This window comes from Spea bombifrons, chromosome 4 (assembly GCF_027358695.1).
Source record: "Spea bombifrons isolate aSpeBom1 chromosome 4, aSpeBom1.2.pri, whole genome shotgun sequence".
NCBI classification, from domain to species: domain Eukaryota; kingdom Metazoa; phylum Chordata; class Amphibia; order Anura; family Pelobatidae; genus Spea; species Spea bombifrons.
In genome coordinates this window covers 60,887,338-60,912,980 of record NC_071090.1, presented here as the reverse complement: position 1 = coordinate 60,912,980, position 25,643 = coordinate 60,887,338, and the positions used below count along the sequence as shown (strand labels likewise).

Here is a 25,643-nt window from a genome sequence, read left to right as displayed (position 1 = left end):
CTCTAGAGCCAGCTATAAGAAATGTAAATGGTCATGTAGGCAGAGCATGGCAAACAGCTATCATTAACACTTTTTTCTTGCCTTATGTGTCACAACCTTTGCTTTCTCATCCCCGATGCTGTGTCTACCCACTTAGCTTAAGAGTTCTTCTTACTAAATGTTTTTATTTAGATGAATAACAATAACTGATTAAAATCAACCTTGCTACAAAACCTCCAAAAACCTATTTTTGTCTTAACATGCAAAAGTGGTGCGAAAAACTATAAATATTTAAACAGAAAACTGTGGGCTGAAAATTGTTTGGTTTTCTTTTAACTAAGACCGCATTTGTGCTAAAAGTAAACATAAAATAAATAAATAATAATAAAAAGGTTGAACAATTGGCACTTCTGCTACTGTGTTCATTTACTGCTAATTTCAAAGTGATGATGTGTGATTTCACTCACCCACAAATGCATATATCTAACAAAAATATATATGGGGGAAGGGTACCTACTAACTAGCTGTGAATTCCATGAACCGAAGCTTTCAAAGTCATAGTCAAGGTCTTTAAAGCTAATGTCATAAGCAAATAATAAAATATTATAAGGCATGTCTGGTTTTTACCAATAAAAGATCTGTCCATAAAACATTTGACTTCGAATTTCTCATGGGAACTACTCAATAACCTGCATATTGTTTCTCATATTTTCAAGGGGGGATAGATAATATTAAGAATGGTCACCAAACAAACTGTACTCTTGTGGCTTTATATTGTTAGTTTGTATTCTATCGTGCAGGTAACATATGCTACAATGATGTGCCTAATACAGTAGCTGTGCTGTAGATTGTATCAACGCTCTGAATCTCATGTCAGTTTTTGAGTGTTTTGGACACTGTGGCGTTTACCAATAAGAATCACAGAGCTCAGCTTGCTAAATCGTACATATGAAGTTTGCTGATGTTCATCTACGTACTAAACTAATTTACATTGATGATAAAACACCGAGGACTTCATTGATCATAAGGCTCATATGAGTTGAATTTACTGACTTCATTTAAATTAGATAAACAGAATAATTAAATTCAGCCCAGCAGAACCTCAAGATGCAACTACTAAAAGCTGAATAATTAGATTTACACTTGCAGCCAGAGGTCAAGCCCTTCTTTTATCATACAAGCTGTCACAGCCCCATCGGTCACAGATACCTGCAGTGTAGTTCCAACCAAATCCTCTGGATTTAAGTAGTTTATTTGTCAGATAAAGAGAAAGGGGTTTTGTGGACAGGATCTAGAGGGTCCAGCAATTATGATTTTCAAATTTACCTGCACTTAAATTTAAGTGGAAAACATGCTAATTTAGGTATATAGACAATTTAAAATGTTCCACTTCTTCCTTCTATATGATACAAGCTGATGTGTCCTTGCAGCTTCAAGAGGAGGAGTGAGGAGAAAGCATGCAAGCTCTTAATTATGAAGCATCTGCCACAAAACACTTTTTATCAGCATCTCGCTGACTGCAATAAAAAGAAAAAAAAAACAAACATTCAAAAAAAACAACAAAAAAAACCACCCACACACATATAGGACCAACTTTATATACACTAACTATTCAGGGTAAGGAAACTCTTCAGGTATACAAACTCTTTTTCTCGGCATGAGGCAGAGAGAATTAGACTTAGAAAGCCAATGCTTATAAGCGGTGGCTTTGTCGTGTAAAGGATACCATTGGCATGATTTGCAATCAGAGCCGGCCTTAGGCGTTGTGGCGCCCTGTGCGGACTACTCCTCTGGCGCCCCCCTCACTACCCCCCTCTCTGCCCCCCCCACTACCCCCCCTCTCTGCCCCCCCCACTACCCCCCCTCTCTGCCCCCCCTCTCTGCCCCTTCAAACTACCCGCCCTCAAACTACCCCTCCCCTCTACCCCTTCAAACTACCCCCCCCTCTGCCCCTTCAAACTACCCCCCCCACTTACCTTGTTGCCGGAGTCCTGCGGTAAGAGCGGGAGGCATCCGTCTTCTCGCTCTGCCGGCATTTCATGTTGAGCGCCGGTATAGTCCGGTGCTCAACATGAGATGCTGGCACCGCGACGGAGTCACGGAGAGTAAGGGGCGCCGAGCGGTTGCCAAGAACTTCACGAGCAACCGCTCGGCGCCCCTGACCGGGACTTAGATTAAAGCATCGTTTTTTTTTTTAAACTTTATTTAACATCAATGATGTTAAATAAAGTTTAAAAAAAAACAAAAAAAAACGATACTTTAATCTAAGTCCCGGTCAGGCGCCCCTGCAACCATGGCGCCCTGTGCGGTCGCACAGGTCGCACACCCCTAAGGCCGGCCCTGTTTGCAATCACAGTGATCTCATACCTCCAATGCAGACCAAACGGGTCAGTGAGGACTGCTTAGGTGGCGAGCCAATCCTCTATACAGGTGCCAAGCGGCAATGAGTATTCACCGAGGTAATTTCAGTGTAATTCTCCATTGCCATCACAATGGTCATCATAGAATTTGACAGTAGATAAGAACCATTCAGCCTGTCTAATCTGCCTATTATTACTGCCGTAAAGACTGAAACCTTATTCGATCCTTGGTCTTTTATTCAGGATAGCCATAGGCTTATATGTATGTTTGTTTACATTCTCTCACTGTATTAACTGCTTGGATGGTTCTCCTCTTCTCTACCATGTAAAATATCCTCACATTATATCTAAGCCTTTACGCTCTAGTTTTTGCCGATAACATTTAAAAATCAACTCTTTGTACTTTGTTCATATACATACTATGTATGTATATGCGTGTATATATATATATATATTTATATATATTTATATATATTTATATAAAATAAAATAATAAAATACGTGATAATGGTGTACATTTAACCACAATCCTAAAGTGAGAGTATTCTCTGCCACATAGTGTGCCTGCTGATTGCCATGGTAACAGACATACCTCTACATCACTGCAGGCATTTAGTGGTGGCGAGAGGATCAAGACTGTCATTTATCCTGCCCTGCACACTTCCCCCACTCTTTTTCCGTCTGTCATTATCTAGCTCTTTTATCATTTTTGTTATAGCAGGTCTGCTGGAGGGCAACAGGATGGGCCAGGTTATCAGTAGCAGTTTACTTAATATACAGCCAAAAATTCATAATTCTGGGATATGATGCAGCCCAGAATTTCCACAATGACTCGACCCAAGACAAATATTTCTCAATATTTAACTCAATTTGTGTGGACGCTTAAGAGCAGAACTGGTGTTGGAGTGGACTCGTCAATGCATATGAGCTTGTTCTTAAACCCTCGTTGTATATTACAGGCCAGTTTCCTGGACACCTGTCAGTTGCCATCCAGTTCCTCTACTCTTTTCTTAATGCTTCAAATATTACCACCTCAAAATAAGGGCACTATAAGACTGCCCCATCTTTTCTTTACATCTAGAGGCAGCGTGCCTTGTTTTATTTCACCCTCCATGGTTTGAGTATGAGAGTCATATGAATTGTGAAACGACATTTCAAGTTTGACAAGTTTCATTTCTCCTATACTGAGGAGTTCCTTTACACATAGTCACCATTAGAAAGCTGAAGAAAGCATCTGGATTTGATTGTCACATAATCGATATCTTAAGTTATCAATATTCTCTAGACATTTTAATGCTCTCCTACTGTCTGATAGAAAGAGGTCCATTCACTGAAACGTTCCTAAATTAGCCAGTATGAGTGTCACTTACAGTAACTGAATCTTTTTAACATTTAGCTGATGTATTCCCATTCATGCAATGAGCGATTCCTACTGCCATCTCCCTGCTCTTCTTTAACATCACACTGACATTTTAACTTGCACTTAGCAATCAGACTATATTTTACTTTACTTTTTACTTTATCCTGTAAATTCTTCACTGTGTGTAAATATTTAGTGTAACATCATTTTCCCATTTTTGACATTAAGACATAACAAGAGGAGTCCTATTAAAAGGAAAGGCATCACCAGTTAAAAACAGAGGCAAATTTATTCCAATTCCTGTGTCTCTTTTATATCCACCGTCTCTAAAGAAAAGCATTACAATGAAACTGTTCTTACTTTGGTTTCTTCAAATATATAAATATTTCTGAAGTTTATGTGGTAAAAAGTTCCAAAAGAATATTTGTTTGTGGGAAGCAGACAAGCTATGTAAATTCTTAAAATGACTGCAGGGACGTGTGGTCCAAGAGTTTGATCAATCCAGGCTCGGACTGGCCATCAGGCACACCAGGCAAATGTCCTGCTTCACAGGGGCGTAACTAGCAACCACACGGCCCTTGTGCCATCATTGCCCCCACATAACTGGTCTGTGCCTTCTTTGCCCCTTGCTTCCAACCTACAACATATGTAAGCACACAAATTACACACAGATACTCATACTCACTAACACACACTCCATCTCACCCCTTACAGATCCATGCTCTCACACACATACACACATCAATGCTCACACATACACACAAGTAAACATCCATGCTCACACACATACAAGTACACATCCATGCTTACACACACAAGTACACATCCATGCTCTCACACACACACACACACACACAAGTACACTGTCAGTCCCATAGACCACAAGGCGTGGCCGCACCTTTAAAAGGCCTGGCTGGACTTGAGCTCACTGATGTGCTATCACCTAGTTCTGTTATGGACTGAACCCCGCCTAAAGGTCAGCCTCACCTCCAGCCCAGTATCTGGTTGTGTGTGTTCTTGCTGCTGGATGTGCTATAATTATATGTCTGATTTCCTGGACTTTGACCTCTGCTTTGCTACACGTTTATGAACCCTGTCTGCTGTCCCTGACCTCTGCATTACGTTTGACTCTGCTTTTGGATATCCCCCTGTCTGAACCATGTACCTGTTTTGCCCCCATGCACACTCTCACTGTTCAAGTGATTTCTCCATCTTATCGCTCTGAGCAGTATTATTTTGCAAGGGTGTGCGCCATCTCCAGCAACTGGGCTCCAACTCCTGATAAGTCCTTACATACACATCCATGCTCGTACAAAGGACACATCCATGGTCATACAAGTACACATCCGTCCTTGGGAAATGTAGCAATGGCTAAACAAGGTTTATAAAAAAAATGCATATTAAGCAATGTGTTAAATATTCAGAATAGATATTGGCTTTCTAGTGTTCACATACGACATTATATGTTACAAATTTGAATATTATTATTTAAGCCAGCTATAACTGTATCTGAAAGAGGGACTTAATGACATCAATCTATGTTGGTTACACAAAATGGCATGACTAGTAAGGATACTACCTTATCTGGAACAAGAATGACAATATTTTATTCATCACCTTTTATACACTCATTTTAAATATCTTAAGAGCTTCAAGCGGCTCAAAGTGAAAACTTTGATGGCAGAATAGTTACACATATTTTATAATGGTAATATAAACTGACCTGATTTTTTTATATACAATTTCTATTTAAACCCTGGAGAGTAAACAGAGTTTAAATGGGACACAACAGTACAAGAATACTTGGTACATCTAATTAAAATATATTTTTATGAAATGTATTGTGATTCACCCAATAACTAACAAATTTCTCCAAATAATAACACTAGAGGGATAAGCCATAAAGGTGCTATTTTAACTATTAACAACATTGTCCATTGTCCACAATAACGCATCACTGTATTTACTGCGATATGAGTAATAATTAAGTGTAAAATATACAGAAACATATGCAGATATATACATACATAGTACAGATATTATTGGACACGTATTGCCTATATGTTCTGCCCTACAAATGTCTAAATAATTTATACCTGTGATTAATTCTGGATGCGTTTGCTTTGCTATTGGTGCTAATCATGCACTCGTTATTGGAATGAACAGGTTTCACAGTAATGGACTATCACAGCGGTAGTAATGCCAGTTTTTGTTAGACTGTGAACCCCAATGACATATGAAGGTTAAACCAGTATTCCAATTAGTTTGCAGTGCAGAACTGGGAAGTGTTACATGTGAAGCACAAAGGGGTATATTAACATTTGAAAGAATCCCAGACACCAGATAAAAGTCATAATCCACGCACCCTTACTCTATTCCCAGCATGAAAAAAACTACAGTAGATATGCATGACCCAACATTGTGGCCCCAAACTATCAGGGCCACTAAGCAATAACCAAGAATGCCTTGTGGTTGATTACCTTATGAAAGGGCTGAAATAGTGTGAAAGATCCATGCATTACTTTACAATGCCCTGGTTATTCAACTTTCTATAACTCAGTTTCATTAACACAATATTATATAACCCACTGAGAAATGTTATGTTTCAGAATAGCAACATGCATCTATCCAAACAAGACTCTGCTCTGTATAAATAACTAGCACGGAATATGTACTTGGAAGTGCTTAGTCATTTCAGGACCTTATCATTTCTCCAGGTGAGGTCTATAGTTGCTTGGAGTGCTCTATAGATTCCTACATGCGGCCTCATCAATCACTTGCATATCAATGATGCCTCAGGCTGTACATTATTTGCAATTGATCATACATTTTTAATGCTTTCCTTGTATATTTACTTTTAAGTGCTTTTGACGTAACGTTATTCACCGAACTAATCAATCACAGCGTTGGCCATTAGATACCGGGAGATGAAAGCATTTGTCTTTTTAATGCATTAAAAACACAATGGCTAATTACTGGTAATTTGAAATAAAACTGCACTACAATAATAAAAAAAAGGCTGTACCAGTGAAAAACAATGTCTAGAAAAATACAATTTACCAGTCAGCAGAATTAGGGGAAAATCAGTAGTCCGTGCAATGTTATTTACAAAAATATGAAACACTTTTGCCCAATGCTTCTTACTTGCCACCAGTAAGAGGACTTACAGACGCTAAGTATATCACTGCTATTTTGGGACCCTCCATGAAGCTTTTTCAGGGTGTATGGAGCCTCCCCTATGCACTAGCCTATTATTATGTGGAGTAGTCGGCTGCTGGTGAGAAGCAACAGAGAAGGTACACCAGAAGCTGTGGAAAACGTATTCCTGTTTGTGAGATTAGAAGTACGAGGGAAGTGATAACAACAATTTGCAGCCTAACAATAAACACACAGGCTTTGCACTCCATCATTATATTTACAGTGAGTGGGAGCATCTTCTCCTGTAATCGTGACTCACACAAATCACATAGAACAGAGATCCTACTTCTGGTTTTTATTTTTATTTTTTTGTTTTTTTAAGGCTGAAAGGCAAATGATCACAAAACTTTTTTTTCTAACATTTCTTGGTATTAGGTTTCTTACCTTTTGGATAGACTGGTGCAGTCTATATAGTGAATTTACAACAGCAACATTTCGACGCTGTCCTTCTGTAAGGGGCCCAATTACTTGACTTGCTTCTCCTTGCGTTGAAAGCTAAATAAATAAATGTAAGCAAAAACACTAAGGTAAATCTTTTGAACGTCAAACAATAATATGTATCATTTCAAAAGTCATTGTTAAAAACAAAGGGTTTTATAAGACAATGTGGTAAAGGACTTGGAATGTTAGTGTTCTGGGGCAACATTTGATTTTGTCATCATAGAAAGCAGTGGAATGATCCAGTCAGACAGTCATTCCATTAGCTGCTATGCTGACAAGACAGATGGCATAAATGTTGCACCAGAACCAGTCTTTATACATATACCCCAATTTGTCAGTGTCCTTTAGCATGTCAAAATCCAGCTTTTTTTTTCTTTCTTTCCATCTGGACCAATAACAGGAGCTGAGATAAAACCATTAAAACAATTAAATCCACCACTGAAATTCAGAAATTTTTGTTTTTAAGCCATTTACATTTACCATCTTAAATTCACCAATTTAAATTTAAATTCATGCAATTATTCATTTAGTTCCTATAACCCATCAATGAGAATTGCACCAACAAAACCATTAGCCCATGTAACATATTTCCTGGACACTATTTGCATTATTTTTCCACACTATGCTTGAGCCTCTAGCGATGGATTTATAGCTCCTCCTGTAAAGCTATTATGACAAATACCTTTAAACATAATGGGCAGCAACATGATAACATACATGTAGTATAAATGTAAAATATTGTACTGCCCCAATTCACACACTTGACATTTAAGACCCAAAAGAAAAAAAAGGGGCATGAACTGCATATTTAGAGCAAATCTGGCTAACAAGCTATTGTAACAATTAGAAACATAGGATATTTCTAGAGAACATTTAGAATATATATACTATATGTGTATGATCCTGATAGAAAAGTATGCCATTTTTTTATTATCATTATTATTATATTGAAGAACATTTCTCTGTCTACAGATTAGAATTGAGAACACAAACTGGATAGGTTTAGTATTCTGGAAAACACTCTATGGAGGCCCTTTTTGTAAGAATAATTTAAAGCAACAAATAATTGTGTTGGTGACATTTGGGATGACTTAATAGTGTAATTAAACTGCCCGATTGCAGCCTTTTTTCATAGTAAAACATAAAAATAAAAGTGTTGACAGTATACTCGGCCAAGGCTGGTCAACAAGGATTACTAAGAAATATACATTGGCAATGCTAATTTACAAAGTTTTACTTGTACTATTCTTACAAACACATTACAAGGGAATAACATCAAAAAGAGAACATCTGCGGTTATAAAAATATGTTTTTTGTCTTATGCTAAAGATTAGACTTGAGTGTTATTGCAAATAGGAACTGTTGATTTAAGAACACATTGCTAGGGTGTAAGGCCAGTCTATAAACAGAATCCCGTCAAGGGACCAACAACACTTCACAACTACATGGACTATTTATTATTAATTTGCCTGCAGGACAAATAAGCTACAGAAGAAGAATAGGGAAACAGGAATGGTATTGCCTATAAAAGGAGATCTACATATAAATGATATTGCAGCAGAGTGAAAACCAAACAAACAATCATTTTGCCATTAAGTGGCCATAGCGATTATTGCTCTACAACAAAACAAATCATTGATTAAATATTTTTGGAAGATCAGGCTATATCTTGAGCCGTGTTGTTGATGCTACAAAGGTATTAGATGCCAATAGATCAAGTGGCACCATTTTATTTTGTAATGAATTGCTATAAATAAACTCATGTGAAAAGGCATCATCATTTGACAACAGACCAAAGCTAGTAACAGAAGAAAAATCCTAACTGAATGGTCACATTCACAACATGATGGCAGATATCAGTGAGCAGCTTTTGTTTCAAATCAAATGATTTTCTAGTAAAAACTCTGCTCCTATTATTATACTGATCACACCTGGAAACTTTCATAAAGCGAGTTTGCCTGTCACAAAACATTAGATTTTGTTTCTACCATTGTAGGGGTCTGCATTGATACCAAGACTCAGTTATGGCATAGTTGGAAGTAATGCAAGTATAATAAAATCCACCCCCTTTTTGCATTTATGGTCATTTTTACAAAAATAAATCTTCAGCTGCAGACATAAGCCGTCGCTGTATTTATTTATTTATTTTTTATCAAAGGGAGCATGAGAGAAAAAAAATCACACAAGAGAATGTTTATTCCCAGTATAGAACAATTGCCTTTTCCTTGTCATTATTCTACAGTAGACAGGAACACAATATTACAGCATGGCTGCAGTGTTTCCCGAGCTACCAGACGTTCAGTAATAATAGCTATGATACCAGCACAGAACTGATCTGAATTACAAATGTATCATGTGATACCTCTTCTATTACCCAAACGCAGAGATAAAGTACCTGAGCTGCAATGCAAACAAGGAAACCTTAATGAGTTTTGGAACTCCTTCACAAATTTATTATGTATTCATTTTAATAAAGTGTCAAGGTTTTTCACCATAATTCATGTATTTAATTAAACACAATTTCAGGCTTTCTGGAAAGTTTTAACTAAACACTAACTGAATCAATTTGATGATGAATGAGCTTACTTGTGCATGAGTTGTCTACCTATAAAATATCTGAATAATACAAATCAGTTCAACAGGAGTCCCAGGAGTGCCGGTAACTATTTTTGGATGTTATATGATTTACTGTTTCAGCTACTTGGCACCGGGCAAAGAAAGTGGTGATTGGGTGATTGGAGTGCAATTGTTAATTTTGGACTATATATATATATATATATATATATATATATATATATATATATATATATATATATATATATATATATATATATACACACACATATACACAGTATATACACACACAATATGTGTGTATTTAACTACTTTTTAGATCTGCTAAGGTACAAATTATTGTTATAAAGTCCTGAAAAACAATTCAAAGAGGGTGTACTTTCTTTTCAAGATGACTGTGTGTATGTATGTATATACACAGTACACAGAGACACATATATACACTATATGGACAAACGTATTGGGACCCTGACCATTACACCAACAGGGACCTTTATGACATTGCATACAAACTGCATATAAATACATACATTCATATGGAGTTGGTCTCCCCTTTGCAGCCATAACAGCTTGGTGTGTCCCCTTTGGACAATGTTATGCTTCCAACTTTGTGGGAATAGTTTGGGGAAGGCCCTTTTCTATTCCAGCATGACTGTATCCTGAGTGCACAAAGCAAGGTCCATAAAGACATGGTTGAATGAGTTTGGTGTGGAAGAACTTGACCTCAACACCATCAAACACCTTTGGGGTGAACTGGAATGGAGATTGAGAGCCAGGCCTTCTCATCCAACATGTGTGCCTGACCTCTCAAATGCTCTACTGGATGAATGGGAAAAATTCCCACAGAAACAATCCAAAATCTTGTGGAAAGCCCACTCAGAAGAGTGGCACCTGTTATAGCTCCAAAGGGGGACCAGCTACATATTAATATCTATGTCCCAAAACCTTTGTCCGTATAGTGTATATTTATATACACACACTACTTGTGTAAAGGCGGACTGCTAGAAGGAAAGTACTTAGAACCCACCATGTTTTAGTGCTATACACCCATTAGTTTCACCTGCATACACTAACTAAAGACTGGGGCCTTTATATGGCTGGTTGTAAGCAGCAGGTACCAGAACAAACGTGGGCTGTGAACCTACATCATTGTTTAGTTTTCTGTGAGATAAAACCCACAGTTAAGGGCTTTATGTTTACAATGGGTTTCCCCCCCCCCAAAAAAAAACAGATTATCTGTCCAGCCAGAGAGGTGTATCAGGGAACTCTCCAGATTGTGCCTGGAGAATTTGGTGAAGTGCTGATTCTCTGATTTTCCAGGTTACAGTGGCATATTTCTTGATTAAAGGAGCAGCATTTAGGCTTGACCACTGCCTGTCCGATTCCTCTTCCGCCCTCATACAAATGTAATGTGTTTGGGGCCAGCAACACCCACATATGTGGCTAGCCCTGCTAACTCCAAAGATGGAGGGTTCGGGTAGCCAGTGCCTGGATGTCCTTGGTAGGAAAGCTTACTGCGTAGCTAGTGCTCCACATGGGTGTTATGCCCGTGTGCCTGTGTAGCCTAACTCACGTGTAATGACAGTGTTGGAGCCTGATTTATACAGAAGTAACTAAAATGCTGGGCCAGGATAATTTGGTAAAATTAAATTAAAACAAGACACATCCTGTTCATTTATGTTAGGCAGTGATGTAGGTATTCATTAAGTAACTGGGGTTACCAATGAAAAGTGGTACACAGCAGTTATTTTTTCCTTGATCATAAAATGCGGTGCTGTATACAGTAATGTAGTTTAGCACTGGTAAGAATTAGATCATTGGTTTTATATCATTTTGTTCCAATAAACTAGTTATAAAAAATAAAAAAAAATAAAAAAATAGTGAGATTTCATTCTTTTGGCTGAAGCTAAAGGTTTGGCCAGTTGTATTTTCATTGCATGCAGATGTCGCAGTCAGGTTTTCACACTGTCACAAGACACTAATACTTCCCTGTCCAGCCAATTAGCTTTCGTTAAGACTTTGCTACTCATGTAATCCTTTTTGGTTTACAATATTTTGCCAAGAAAACTAAATGCCAGCAAAGAACAGAACCGCAGTTAAGTGCGCACACTGACTCAGATTAACATATTTTAACATTATCCTACAAACCTTAAATATTAAATAAAAAAAATATATTTTAGCATTTGTAAAAAATTTAACTACACACTGGATCATTGGCAAGTACTTACAAGCTGTTCTGATTTGACACCATAGAGCTGTATGGTTTTGGCCACATTTTTTGAGACCGCTATGCAGAGATTGGGATCCACAGCTGCCACATTCATTTCACTGCAAACAAACACATATATATATATTGACTTCATATTACATTTTTTAAATTACTTTAAGGTCTGTTCATTTGTTTCCCCATTACTATATTACAGACTTGTCTTAATTAAATCATGTTACAAAATAACAATACGGTCATTATGGTCACATTTTGTTAGAGATACTCAGATGAAACATTACATGTTATTAACCATCTGTATTTAAAAGGCTCTAACTGGTGCTGAGTGAGTATTACCAGAATCCAAATCTCAATTAACACATGAAACTATATGAGAGATAACACTAATAAACAAACCCCGGATTATGTATCTTTAGCATCAACGCATCACTTTGGGTCTTCAAATGTCATGAGTTAATCCTTCATTTTTATATGTGGACTAAACAGTGGAAATCGGGGATTTATGAAAATATTCCATTTGTGGGTTAGACTTTTTAGCTCACGCTTGTCTGCAGACTGTTTTTCCATAATCCATCTTTCATGCTATTTTCTGTTTGATAAGTAGTATTTTTTCAGCCTGGGATTACTATTATAGTTGAAGGATGAAATAACATGAATAATTCTCTTATAGTTGCAAAAACATAGACCAGTAAGAGGCACCTTTCTCTGCTGTAATGCACGGAATACAGAGGCAGATGCTGGATCGGAGTACCTTGGACTTGACCTAATTCATTGCAGTTTACAGACAAATCTTATTATGATGACTGTCAGAGATAACTGGATCTGAACCTCTATCCAGCAACCATCCACTCTATCCAAACTATTCCAGATATAAAATATTAATTTCTATTTACAATGACCCAGACAGAGAAAATAACTGTTTAGTCTTCAATTATTTATACATATTCTATAGTAAATGTCTGTAGATGCCACCTATAAATACAGAGAGCTTTTATAGTATACATTTATATACATTTTTATATATTAAAATTTAAAAAATACTATGGTTAACATGCATAGATTTTTTTCTAGTAAACTGCGATTGAAGGGATCATTTGCACTTATTTTATAATATATATATATATAGATATATATATATAGATATATATATATATATATATATATATACCATCAATTTCCGTATTCGCTGTAACAATTTGACTCACAGAAATAACAGGTTCCTAAACTAGCTTCCAATCTAGAGTAGGGCTGCAACAACTAATTGATAAAATCGATAATAATCTATAATGAAAATTGTTGCCAACGAATTTCATTATCAATTAGTTGAATCGATTTTATCAATTATAAGATGAGCGTTATTTCAGAGCACACGCTCTGAAAAATACCCCTCGTTTTATAATCCGACCACAATCGGATAATAACACTAAGATCCCGCAGCGCAGCAGGGGACCCGGATCCTCCTCTCTGACAGCCTCTGCTAGTGTCCTCCACTTGCGCCGGGGCTCCTTTGATGGAGCACCAGCGTGACCTTCTGGTGCTCCACCATAGAAGCCCCGGCGGGAAGTATCGGCCAGCATAGCGTAAATTGTCTGTGCACATTGCGATGCTCTGCAGGGGACCCGGACCATTCTCTCTGGCAGCCAGTGGGCGCCTGTGCGATGCACGCAGACATCCTCTGCTACTGCCGGCACTTCCAGTGGGGCTTCTATGATTGAACACCGGCATCACATGACCTTCCAGTGCTCAGTCATAGAAGCTCAAGCGAAAGTGCCAGCCAGAAACAGAGGTTGTCTACGTGCATCGCGCAGACGTTCATCGGCTGCCCCACTAGACACCAAGAAGTCTGGAGCCCGGGGGGTAAGTCTGGGGTGGCAATATCAAGGGCACGGTGGTATATAGGGGGTATAAGGCATATCAGGGGGCAGAGTGGCATATCTGGGGTATAAGGCATATCTGGGCGGGCATATCAAGGGCACAGTGGCACGTCAGGGGGGTTATAAGGCACATCAGGGGGGCTATAAGGCATATTTTGGAGCAAAGGAGCATATCTGTGGTGGCAGGGTGGCATATAGTGGGTTATAAGGCATATGAGGGGGGCACAGAGGCATTTAATGGGTTAAGGCATATTCGGGGGGGCGAGTGGCATATTTGGGGAGGGCAGAGTGGCATATTTGGGGGGCAGAGTGACATATCTGGGGTATAAGGAATATCAGGGAGCACTATGACATATGGGGGTATAAGGCATATCAGGGGTTATAGGGCATATCTAGGGAGAACGGAGTGGCATATTTGGGGGTATAAGGCATATAGGGTATATAAGGCATATGTGGGCAGGGTGGAGTGGCATATCTGGGGGTATGTGGCATATCTGAGAGGCAGTGTGGCAAGCCTAGGCTCAAATGTGCATAACTGGGGGTGGCAGGTTGGGAAATAAAAACAAGAAATGCATTTTTCTCAAAGTTTTTTTTATTCTGTTTTTAACATCCTGTTTATTTATTAAATTATTTTAAACAAATGAAAAATGTAGTTTCATTTTTTTATCTGATTAATCGAAAAAAATAATCGGCCATCTAAACGATTATGAAAATAATCGTTGGTTGCAGCCCTAATCTAGAGGGAGTTAAGGTGTATTGCACAAGTATTGCAGCTACAGAATTTAATGTATATGATAGCTGAGTGGTCTCCTTAAACATAGAATTTGATGGCAGATAAGAACTCTACTCTCCTACATTGCTCATTGTGAAAAGACATTTTGCCGGTATTTAAGGAAATTGAATTTCTCAAAGTCAGCAATATTTCATTCTACATTTTTAATTGAAAAAAGAAAATTACTATGATAGCAATTATTGATATTAGGTTACACTACTAATAAGCATACTTCTACGTCTCTGTAACCAGTTATTAAAAAAAATAACTTTTTTTTATTAGTAATAAATAAGAAAAAACAAATACAGCGTGACAACAATCATTTTACAAATCAACCACTATGTCATTGTATTGACACATTTAATTAATGAACCTGCCAGAAATAATACTTTGTATTATACCGCTATCCAAAAGCTAGTCAAACATGTCAAATAACTATTTATCCATATAATTATAGTTAAATAATTATGATGCATATCAATACTGTACATGTCAAACATCTTTTATTAATCAAAATGTTGTATGATCACAGAATATGAATTTCTGCAAGGTAAAAAAAAAAAAAAGCTTACAATTATAAGTATTAAAACGGTATGTGATTGGAAATAGAACATTTATCCTGATAATGAAAATATAATTCTACCTAACTGAAATATATTTAGTAGACAGTTATTCCATAATGGAGGTTAGAACTCAACACTTCATACACTAATTCATAATTGGTGAATTTGATGATATATAGATTTTGTCAATAATAACAATTAAAAACAGTATATAAATGTAATGGTACTCAGTCAGATGTTAAAATTAGTGACAGTGTATGGATAATGTGAGATATGGATACACTGATAATGCACATATATTCTCACGTATACATACATATATTAGTGTTCACATTTTATTTTATTTTATAGTGTTCACTTTGTACCAACTTTGTCCACCATATGACATTGTCGGAGCTGAAATGTATCATAACCCCTCAAGTACTACTAAATATATCCCACTTCTTCTTCCTTGCTTTTGGATTGTTCACAGACATACACATCATCCTGAATAGCACCTGTGGGACCACAGATAACCACTGACACACACACATTAAAATGTACCAACAATTTGTTATACTACCTCACAATAGTTTTAATGATGCTGTCCAGTTCATCAGCCGAAGGGGGGTTGCGACCTCCAGTAGGGAAGACAAGGTTGATGGGATCAAAAAGGCGTGATAAGGATTTAGACAGGTAAGCGGCTTCATAAGGTTGCAGCGAGTCTTTCAACGTTTTTTCTGGGCTGCAAGCAAAATAAATGCACACACACAGGTACATTTTTATTCAGTTCTATGTACTGTGTTGATTTATTCGCGTAACCTTCCATTACAGATAAGAAAGACGGTTACCAAGACATCACCAATTGTAATCCACAAGACTCTGCTTCTTCTCTTGCTCAGTAAAGTGCCAACAATAAACATTTGGGTGTAAATCTTGTACCAGACTAAGCCTACACATGTATATGAGTGTGTGTATATATATATATATATATATATATATATACACACAATTTTTTTTTTTTATATAAATTGGACGGCCATACTAGCTCAATTATATTGATATATTGTGAACCGTGCACAGTATCTACCCAACTACACCTGAAACACTATCACTTCATTTCTACTTCTCTTTCCTAGAATAACCATATATTGGTACATTATAACAAAAACACCTCACAAATTATCACTGTTTTAACAGGATACCATATTAATTACTATATGAAGTGCAACTTAATTATTTATAAAAGCATGTGCTATAACTACTTGGGATTACATAAGCAGCAAGTGTTAAGTGGGGGGTGAAGCTGAAAGGTTGGCTTCCACAATAAGAACACCATACCAACAGCCAAACACTGTGGTGGTAGTGATGGTGTGGGGCTGCTTTGCTGCTTCAGGACCTGGGCCATAATTGATGGAAACAAGAATTCTGCTCTCTACCAGAAAGCCCTGAAGGAGAACGTCCAGCCATTAGTTCATACAGCTGGGTTATGCAGCAGGAGAATGATCCGAAGCAAGTCTACCTAGTAAAGTCCTGACTTGAATCTGAATGAGACAGTGTGGCAAAACCCTCCAATGTGGCAGGATTAAAACATTTCTGCCAAGAAGAGTATGCCAAAGTTTTCCAAAGAAATGTATAAGAGTCATTGCCAGTTATTGCAAACATTTGATTGTAGTGGTTGCTGGCAAGGTTGGCACAGCCAGTTATTAGGTCTAGGGGGTATAGCTTTTAATTAACACTTCACCTTCAAGTTGCATTTTTTATGTTTGTTTACATTATCTGTTTTATTTAAAAATCAGTTGGATGATCTGAAACATTTAAATGTGACAAATAAGCAAAAATAGAAAAAAATCGGGAAGTGGGCACATACAGCACTATACGTAACAATTCAGGAACACTAAATGCAACTAAAAATAGATGCAGTAAAAATATATCAAGAATTAACTTATATTATATATACGCACTCATTGTCTTGTTTCTTAACCACAAATATATTATGTGCCTCATCTTCCACAGGCTGTATCTCAGGAACAAGGTCAGAACCTCCACTGCTTGTGAACGATCCTTGTAAGTTTTGACTATACTGCTGGAGACGCTTCCACAAATCATTATACAGTCTCAGTAGCTTAGGGTATTCTCCTTCAAAGGCCTGTTTCAAAAATGTTGAAGCTGTACAAGGAAAAGCAGGGTTAGTATTAACATGTAAAAAAGGTCCAATATAGTAAAAAGGGAGAAGCCCACAAAATATATCCTGGTAGATGGATGTATTAAAAAGTCATCCATAATAAATGTGCAAAATTACAAATATTAGCTGCTTGCTACCACTGAAATGTATTAAAAGCGTAAGTTTAAATTCAGTTTCCATACTGAAAAATAAGAACTTTAGAAACAAAAATGTTACATTTTGCTCTACAGTCATATAACTACCAGAATTTAACAGTGTATATATGAACTGTTTCCTACTCAGGGAATTCAATGGTGGCCACTTAAGAGGCAAGCATAATTAGCCAATGTGATATATTTGCTCCTAATAACATTTTGGTAAGACTGGAATAAGCAAGTACAGTATATAGTATTCTGACATGGACACAGGACACTTTTCCTTGTATGACATAATGAGTACTTTTTATGGGTGATTCATATGCTCCCAAACAGAGCCCTCTATACTTTATGTATGGATTTGACTTTGTCCAATTACAGAAGAAATATTATATATATAGTATGTAATATATGTTTGCGTGTATTTACTGTGATGAAAATAAAATACAAAAGGATGCCACCACTCACATAGAATAATTTCCCATAGTGGGATAAAGTTCCAAGAATACATTCTACAACTGATGCCCTTCATCTTGGTCACGAGCACAAATCAGGAAATCTAACACCACAACAGGAAAAAATACTGTGGCTCCAAAGACACATTTGAGGTGTTTTGTAGCGCTAGAAGCAATTCTCTGAAATAGTGTCAAATGCTTAACAACCAAATCCTCCCCCCATCTGGGTCACAGGTGGTGGTTCTACAGACATGATCTTAATTATGTTCTGTTGCACTGGAGGCCCATTTTCTCCTGAAGAAAGTTTTGATCCACAGTTCTTGCCTACTAGACTGTTTATCTTTACTACCTGTGACCCAGACTCTGTAGTTGAGGTATTTGCTTACCTCAATTAATCACTTAATAAATCTATGTATGTGTTATACTCCATTCAAAAACCTTTCACCCATTGTGAAAAAATATATACACTTGTGAGTGTTACATCTCTCATGTGTCATGTGTCTTTATTGGTTGTTGGCAAACTACACAATTATTGTATGTTGTTTTTGTTATCTTAATGTGGGTGTTGTCTCACCAATTAGAGCTTTGACACTTATGGACTACATAAAAACACAGTGTAGACTGTTTGTGAATAGTTTAGCATATATTCAAGCTTACAGTTTGTCGCCTTTGTAAACTGGGATGAAAGTCTTTGTGTAACTGAATTCCAGAATGTATATAGAATATCGGCTTGTCCATCCTACAAAAAATGCAAAACAAACATTGTATTATTGTGCATTGAAAGGTCAATGGTATGAAACTCAGTACCAAGTATCATAAATGACTAGATACACAGTAAATTCAGTCCACTGTATAATAATAAAAAAAACCCTAATACGAGTTCCTCAGTTTTTTTTACTTGAACAATGCAGGAAACAGACATTTTGAAGTGACTATTTGTTTAAAGCAACCAATTTTATTTCTTGTTAAGTTAATATTCTGTTTTTTTTTTATTTAACAAATTCTCCTTGTTGTCGCATCAAAACATATGGTTATGCTGGTGCTAATAATGCATAAAAAAGCAGGTATTACATAGGTTTTGCACCCACAGCTAATAATACAGCATCACATTTGTATACCATTATTCTTTAAAGGAATAGATACATACAGATGTCTGTTTTATACATTTGATAAGGTATTGTCCCTTGAAATTAGCAAGACTTTTTTAATGGGCATTCAACGGCGCCCTTATTGTCCATGTAATCCAACAATATACCTTTTAGTTGGTAGCACAGTCAAGTTACTAAAGAAGTTCTTAGTAACAGGCTTATACATAAATACAAAACATACAGTGAAGTTATTATATAGTAGCTAATGCATAATCACAGTTTAAAAATAACTGTGCGTGACAAGTTAATTATATCACTACAAGTCATTAACCCAGTGCGTTACATTACATTGCAACAGCGAAGCACAGGAAAATGAAGGATGTCTGTCTTCACAATCGTCAATAGTGGTTAGCAAGCTTACAATCATAGCACACACATCATGAATTGTAAGACTGTGAATAGATTTCCAGAGGACATAAAACGCGATTTAAAAGATTCAGGAACTATAACCGTTCCCGTCACTCTTTGTGGGTTAATGCTTATTGACAATATGAAAATGTATGTTACACTTACACTAAGCTAGCAAGAGATACAGTGCTGCACCTTGTTACCTCCTTCCTCCAGACAGTTTATGCTCAGTAACCCTCAGTTCTATTCCTTGTTATTACTATTATTATTATTTTTCGAACAGCAATGTTAATTAATGTGTTTATAAAATAATGGCAACGGTACTGCATTCGATCTGATCGCATGTAACACGGTAATTACATTGTATACCCAATGATTGGTTTGTAGCAGTATTGTGTAGCCTGTGCTATGCTTTTGAACATCGAGCTGACTTATTTAAAGTTAGAGCTCTAAGGGAGGGGTGGTTTCCATAGCAACAAGATGCTGTTCTGGTTTGAAGCCTTTCTAATATAAATTGGGGACTAAAGTGTTTTATGTTCTGTGTAGCTACTGGTGGTTGGTTTTATCCAGTCTGGTAACATTCCTGAAACAATAAGTGGACTTTAAACTACCACAGGGGATCGACATGAAGCTAAATAGTTGCTTGCTGCAATGCTCACAACTTTTCTTAACGCCAAACTAGACATAATTTATATACCGTATTTGCTCGATTATAAGACGAGGTTTTTTCCAGAGCAAATGCTCTGAAAAATACCCCTCGTCTTATAATCAGGGTCGTCTTATAATCAGACCTCAAATAGGTCTGATTATGAGACTAAGATCCAGATCCCCCACAGCGATGCAGGGGACCTGGATCCTCCTGTGTTAACCCCCCCCCAACTTACCGGTGCTTCTGAGTCCCTGGTGCTTAGTCCGGGCTGCGTGTAGAGCTCTACGCGATACAATCGCAGGGGACCTGGATCTTCCTGTGGTATGCGCCCCCCCCAACTCAGAAGCACCGTTAAGTTTGGAGGAGGGAGGGGGAGTGTTAAATGGGGGGTGTAAGGCATTTCTGGAGGCAGAGTGCTCTGTGAAATGCCTTTTAACCCCTTTAATGCCACTCTGCCTCCTGAAATGCCTTTTACCTCCCTATATGCCACTTTGCCCCATAATATGCCCTTTAACCCCCTAAATGCCAGTGTGGCATATAGGGGTACAAGGCATTTCTGGAGGCAGAGTGGCACATAGGGGGTCAAAAGGCATATCATGGGGCACAGTGGCATATAGAGGGTTAAAAGGCATATCATGGGGCACCGTGGCATATATGGGGTATAAGGCATTTCTGGGGCAGAGTGGCAAGCCTGGGGGCAGATGTGTATAACTGGGGGGGGGCAGGTTAAAAAAAAAAGGAAATAAAAACAAAATATTTTTCTCAATCATAGCTTTTATTAACAAACAATTGTTCACATAGTTTACATGAACTAACATTTACTGGTAAAACTTTTTTCCTACAGGGTCGTCTTATATTCAGGCTTTTTCTTTTTTTCATAAGTTAATATTCAGATTTTGGGGGGTCGTCTTATAATCGAGCAAATACGGTAAAATGTCTAGTATTAACCATTTTGAATGCCAAAGGTATGGGATGTGAGACACCTCGTAAGGGAAAGGTGCTGCTCAAACCCTGTCACCCAAAAGGCTGAAAAAGAACAGACTAGGCCTGGAGGGCAAGTCAACCCACCACCCTTGCCCATCTTTTCCTGATTTTCTAATGCATATTAATGTAATGTGAAGGGATTGGGAGTACATCAGTGCACTAAGAAAAGTCATCATACACGGGATGCCTGAAGCTACAATTTAGTGCCACTAATCCTAAAATATGCAGATTGAAACAGAGTGAATAATAAAAAACCTTTAATTTTCCTCTCACTGATTTTTCAGCCTAGAAAGTTTTATCCTCTGAAGTGACCACAAATTCAGGAGGGTTTTTTACCTCTGGATAAAATGCAAAAATTAAATAGTTCAATTAATTCCTACATAAAGTAAAGTGCCAAGAAAAAGATGACCAAACACACACACACCAGGACAGGCTCTACCATACTGACACCCAAACACACACCAGTGCAGGCTCTGCCACACCGACACCCAAACACACACACCAGGACAGGCTCTGCCACACCGACAACCAAACACACACGAGGACAGGCAAAACTGCTCCCTTGTGTATTGATGCTGCCAGCACAGATAAAATACTGTGCTGCAGTATGGGGTATGTATATCTGACTAATTCAGGCATGTCCAAACTTTTTTCGAAGAGTGCCAGATTTGATGAAGTGAACATGTGCGAGGGCCGACCATTTTGCCTGACATTTTCTGAACCATTAAAATTAAATGCAAATTAACTATTTTATGCAAAGTTTATTGAAAACGACATACCACATCTATCCCTTCCTCACTATCTCCCCTCCCTACCCCCCCTTCTCACAATCTCCCCTCTCCCTCGCTACCCCTTCTCACAATCTCCCCTCTCCCTCCCTACCCCCCTTCTCACAATCTCCCCTCTCCCTCCCTACCCCTCCTTCTCACAATCTCCCCTCTCCCTCCCTACCGTTCTCACGATCTACCCTCTCCCTCCCTACCCCTCTTCTAACGATCTACCCTCCCCCCCTTCTCACGATCTACCCACTCCCTCCCTACTCCCCTTTGTAGGTCACTTACCGTCAACTCCTGTGTTGGGAGCTTGAGGCGTTTGTCCCGGGCGCCGGCGCTTCACTGCCGAGACAAACGCCTCACGCTTCCAACACTGCACTCTGGGCAGTGCAGAGGCAGGCGGCGGCAGCAGCAGCGAGCAGAGGAATCCTGGATTTCTGTCAGTCAGGGGGGCCCAAGAGGTGCCGAGCGGTCGTTTACAGCAACCGCTCAGCACCCCTTGGGCCCCCCTGACTGGCAGAACTCCAGGGCCCGGTCGCAGTTGCGACCCCGGTAGTTCCGCCACTGCCTACAATTTCTTCATCAGATGCCCTTGTGGCTGTGTGTGCCGGCGCAGGGAGAAGGAAAGCCCAAATCTAGCGACGTCCGAGATCGCAAGATTTGGGCTTTCCTTCTCCCTGCGCCGGCACACACAGCCACAAGGGCATCTGATGAAGAAATTGTGTAGGGGAGGGTTAGATTTCAACCCTCGTCTACAGTCAAACATGAACCCTGTTTAAAGTTACCGTATATTCCGGCGTATAAGACGACCCCCAACTTTTACAGTTCAAATATAGAGTTTGGACTATACTCGCCGTATAAGACTACCCCTCTACCCAGCATACAACAACCAGCCAATCACGGCAAGCAATGTACCTTACCGGTGATTTGCTGACATATACATACATGCACTGCCCTTACACACACACACACACACACACATATATATATATGTGTATATATATATATATATATGTATATATATATATATATACATAGATATATATATATATATGTATGTGTATATGTATATATATATATATATATATATATATATATATATATCTATGTATATATCTACACATATGCCTGTCCATACATACACATTTATACACTGCCCTCACCACACACCCCTGCCTTTACACACATGTATATGTATAATATATATATATATATATATATATATACACATACACACACACACACACACATATATATATATATATATATACATACATACATACATATACATACATACATACATACACACACCAGCTTACAAATACACTGACCATATCACACCAACATACATACACTGCACTCACACCCCTTTCTCCCCATGTCTTACCTTATCTTCTGTCTTCTTTCTTCCATCCAGTTGTGGGAGCGCGAGGTCTGGCACTTCAGACCTCAGCTTCCCTGCTCCCTCATCACTACGCGCCGGCAATTGATGGCGAGCGCCGGGACATGACGTCATCCCTGCGCACGGCATCAATAGCCGTCGCGTAGTGATTAGGGAGCAGGGAAGCCGAGGTCTGAAGTGCCAGACCTCGAGCTCCCTAATGTCGGGCTAGTTAGAGGGAGGTCGTGATCTCCCCAACCAGCCCTGCTGATCAGGGCTAGTTGGGGGAGATCACGATCTTGCACATACCTCTGCGCGGCCCTGAAGACCGGCCCAGGGGAGGCGGCTTCTTCACTCGCCCCTCCCCTAGAGATTGGTGGCTTCGTGGGAACCTCCGGCTTGGTAAGTACCCGGTGGATGCCCAAATCTGGCGCTTTCCTTCTCCCTGCGCCGGCTGATGACGCCAAGTCCCGGTGCTCACTTGGGGGGCCGTATCAGTCCGGAACGCGGGCCGCAATTGGCCCGCGGGCCGGACTTTGGACATGCCTGGACTAATTGGTTCCTTCCATGTGTCTATACATACCCATACTGCAGGGCAGCATTTTATCTGGGTTGGTCAGCAATATGTAAAAGTTATATGTGCCCTGGAAAACATGACTGATGTGGTCACTCTAATGCCCCACACTTTTCCCACCACCCAGCCCCCCTTTAGTATTGATTACTTCCAGTGCTTTTCTTGCATGGCTGAAAGTATTATTTATCATCACAGATAGGAGGACCCCCAATTTAAGTAAAGAGAAAAAGTCTTCTTATGGGGCAAAAACTCATCCAACTTAATACACGTTCTTGTAGTGTTTCCTTTGATTCAGACAAGATATTAAAAAGGGTTACTTTAAATTACTTTATCTTCGATAATGGGATTGGGAGTACATCAGTGCACTAAAAAAGTTTTAATACATTTTTAATAAAATATGCAGAGTGAAAGAGTAAATAACACAAAACCTTTACTTTTCCTCATTGATTTCTGGGTCTAGAAAGTTTTGTCCTCTGAAGTGACTACAAATTCAGGAGGGTGTTTTATCCTGGATAAAATGCAAAAAGGAAATAGTTCAATTTCTTCCTACAGAAAGTAAAGTGCCAGGAAACAGATGACCAAATACACACCAGGACAGGCTCTACCATACCAACACCCAAACACACACATGCCAGGTGCAGAAATAATTGCGGGGGTCGCCCAGCCCCCCTAGAGTGGCAGGCCCGGTGGCAGTTGCAACCCCTGCGATCGCGATTGCTGTGACGGCCATACCAGTGCGCGGCCGCACGGCCATTTAGTTTGGATTTAGGGCAGCCTAGGGGGCAGTTGCCCACCTGCCCAGCCCGCCCCTCGGCTTACACTACACATGAGAGGAAAATTATATTAACAGGCTCATAACACACTATTCACTTGGTGAGCAGAAGAATTCATCCATTAAAAGATATGTGTTTGGTTTGTCTTTAATTAGCTTTATACACCCTTCTGAACATTTCCTCATTTAAGGGCATGGGATTTTCCTTATAGAACACTACCCTGCCGCCTGAGAGCCCCTTCCATTCAACTTATCACTTGGCGACCGATGGCTCTGTATTTTAAAATCTAGTGGTCCAACACTAATCAATGCCTAAGGCCAAGCAGCACCGTAATTCCTTTTTTATTTTAGGGCGATTCAACACAGAAGTGACCATTTCAAACCTCCTGATCTCCCAGCAATTAACTAGTTCAGCGAATTAATATCCATTCACCTCAAGCCATATCAAATACAACAGTATAAAACAAAATGTAGGTACGTGTTCTAAGTCTTCTGTACACATGAAAACACACAAGATCAAAGGTCCCACAACAGACGTTTGTCAAGTTGACACAAACTGGGAAATCCCACAATAAAAACAGACACGTAGCCTTAAATACTGGAAACATCATGTTTAATGAAGATAAAAATAAATCTCATTTTGGCAGGTTTGATTAGCCTAAGAGCTTTTTTTTTCATTTCATTTTTAATATGAATTGAAGCACGACTGGAGAACACCTTGTTACTCATCTCTTTTTCTATATGAATTATTCAACACAGTTTCCATATTTTTTTTTATTAAAACGATTTTTTTTAAAGAAGGAGTAAGTTTTTTAGCTGGTCTCTATTTCAACAAAGATCACATTGCAAGAATAAAGCAAAGTGTCCCTCCATTCAATGGGCCTGTGATCTGGGAGCAGACCAAAGGCACAAT

The 25,643-nt window shown here is 38.7% G+C and overlaps 1 protein-coding gene across 1 annotated transcript in view; it reads right to left on the bottom strand.

Annotated features, from left to right (window-relative positions):
• COG5 (component of oligomeric golgi complex 5) overlaps positions 1–25,643 on the bottom strand; it is a 146,146-nt gene that overhangs the window by 12,511 nt on the left and 107,992 nt on the right. Inside the window, exons 11-15 of the mRNA XM_053463199.1 lie at positions 18,759–18,840; positions 17,292–17,496; positions 15,911–16,072; positions 12,141–12,240; positions 7,282–7,392 (exon numbers count right to left, since the gene is read on the bottom strand). Coding sequence (XP_053319174.1) covers positions 7,282–7,392; positions 12,141–12,240; positions 15,911–16,072; positions 17,292–17,496; positions 18,759–18,840 — 660 coding nt within the window. The remainder of the gene's footprint in view (positions 1–7,281; positions 7,393–12,140; positions 12,241–15,910; positions 16,073–17,291; positions 17,497–18,758; positions 18,841–25,643) is intronic.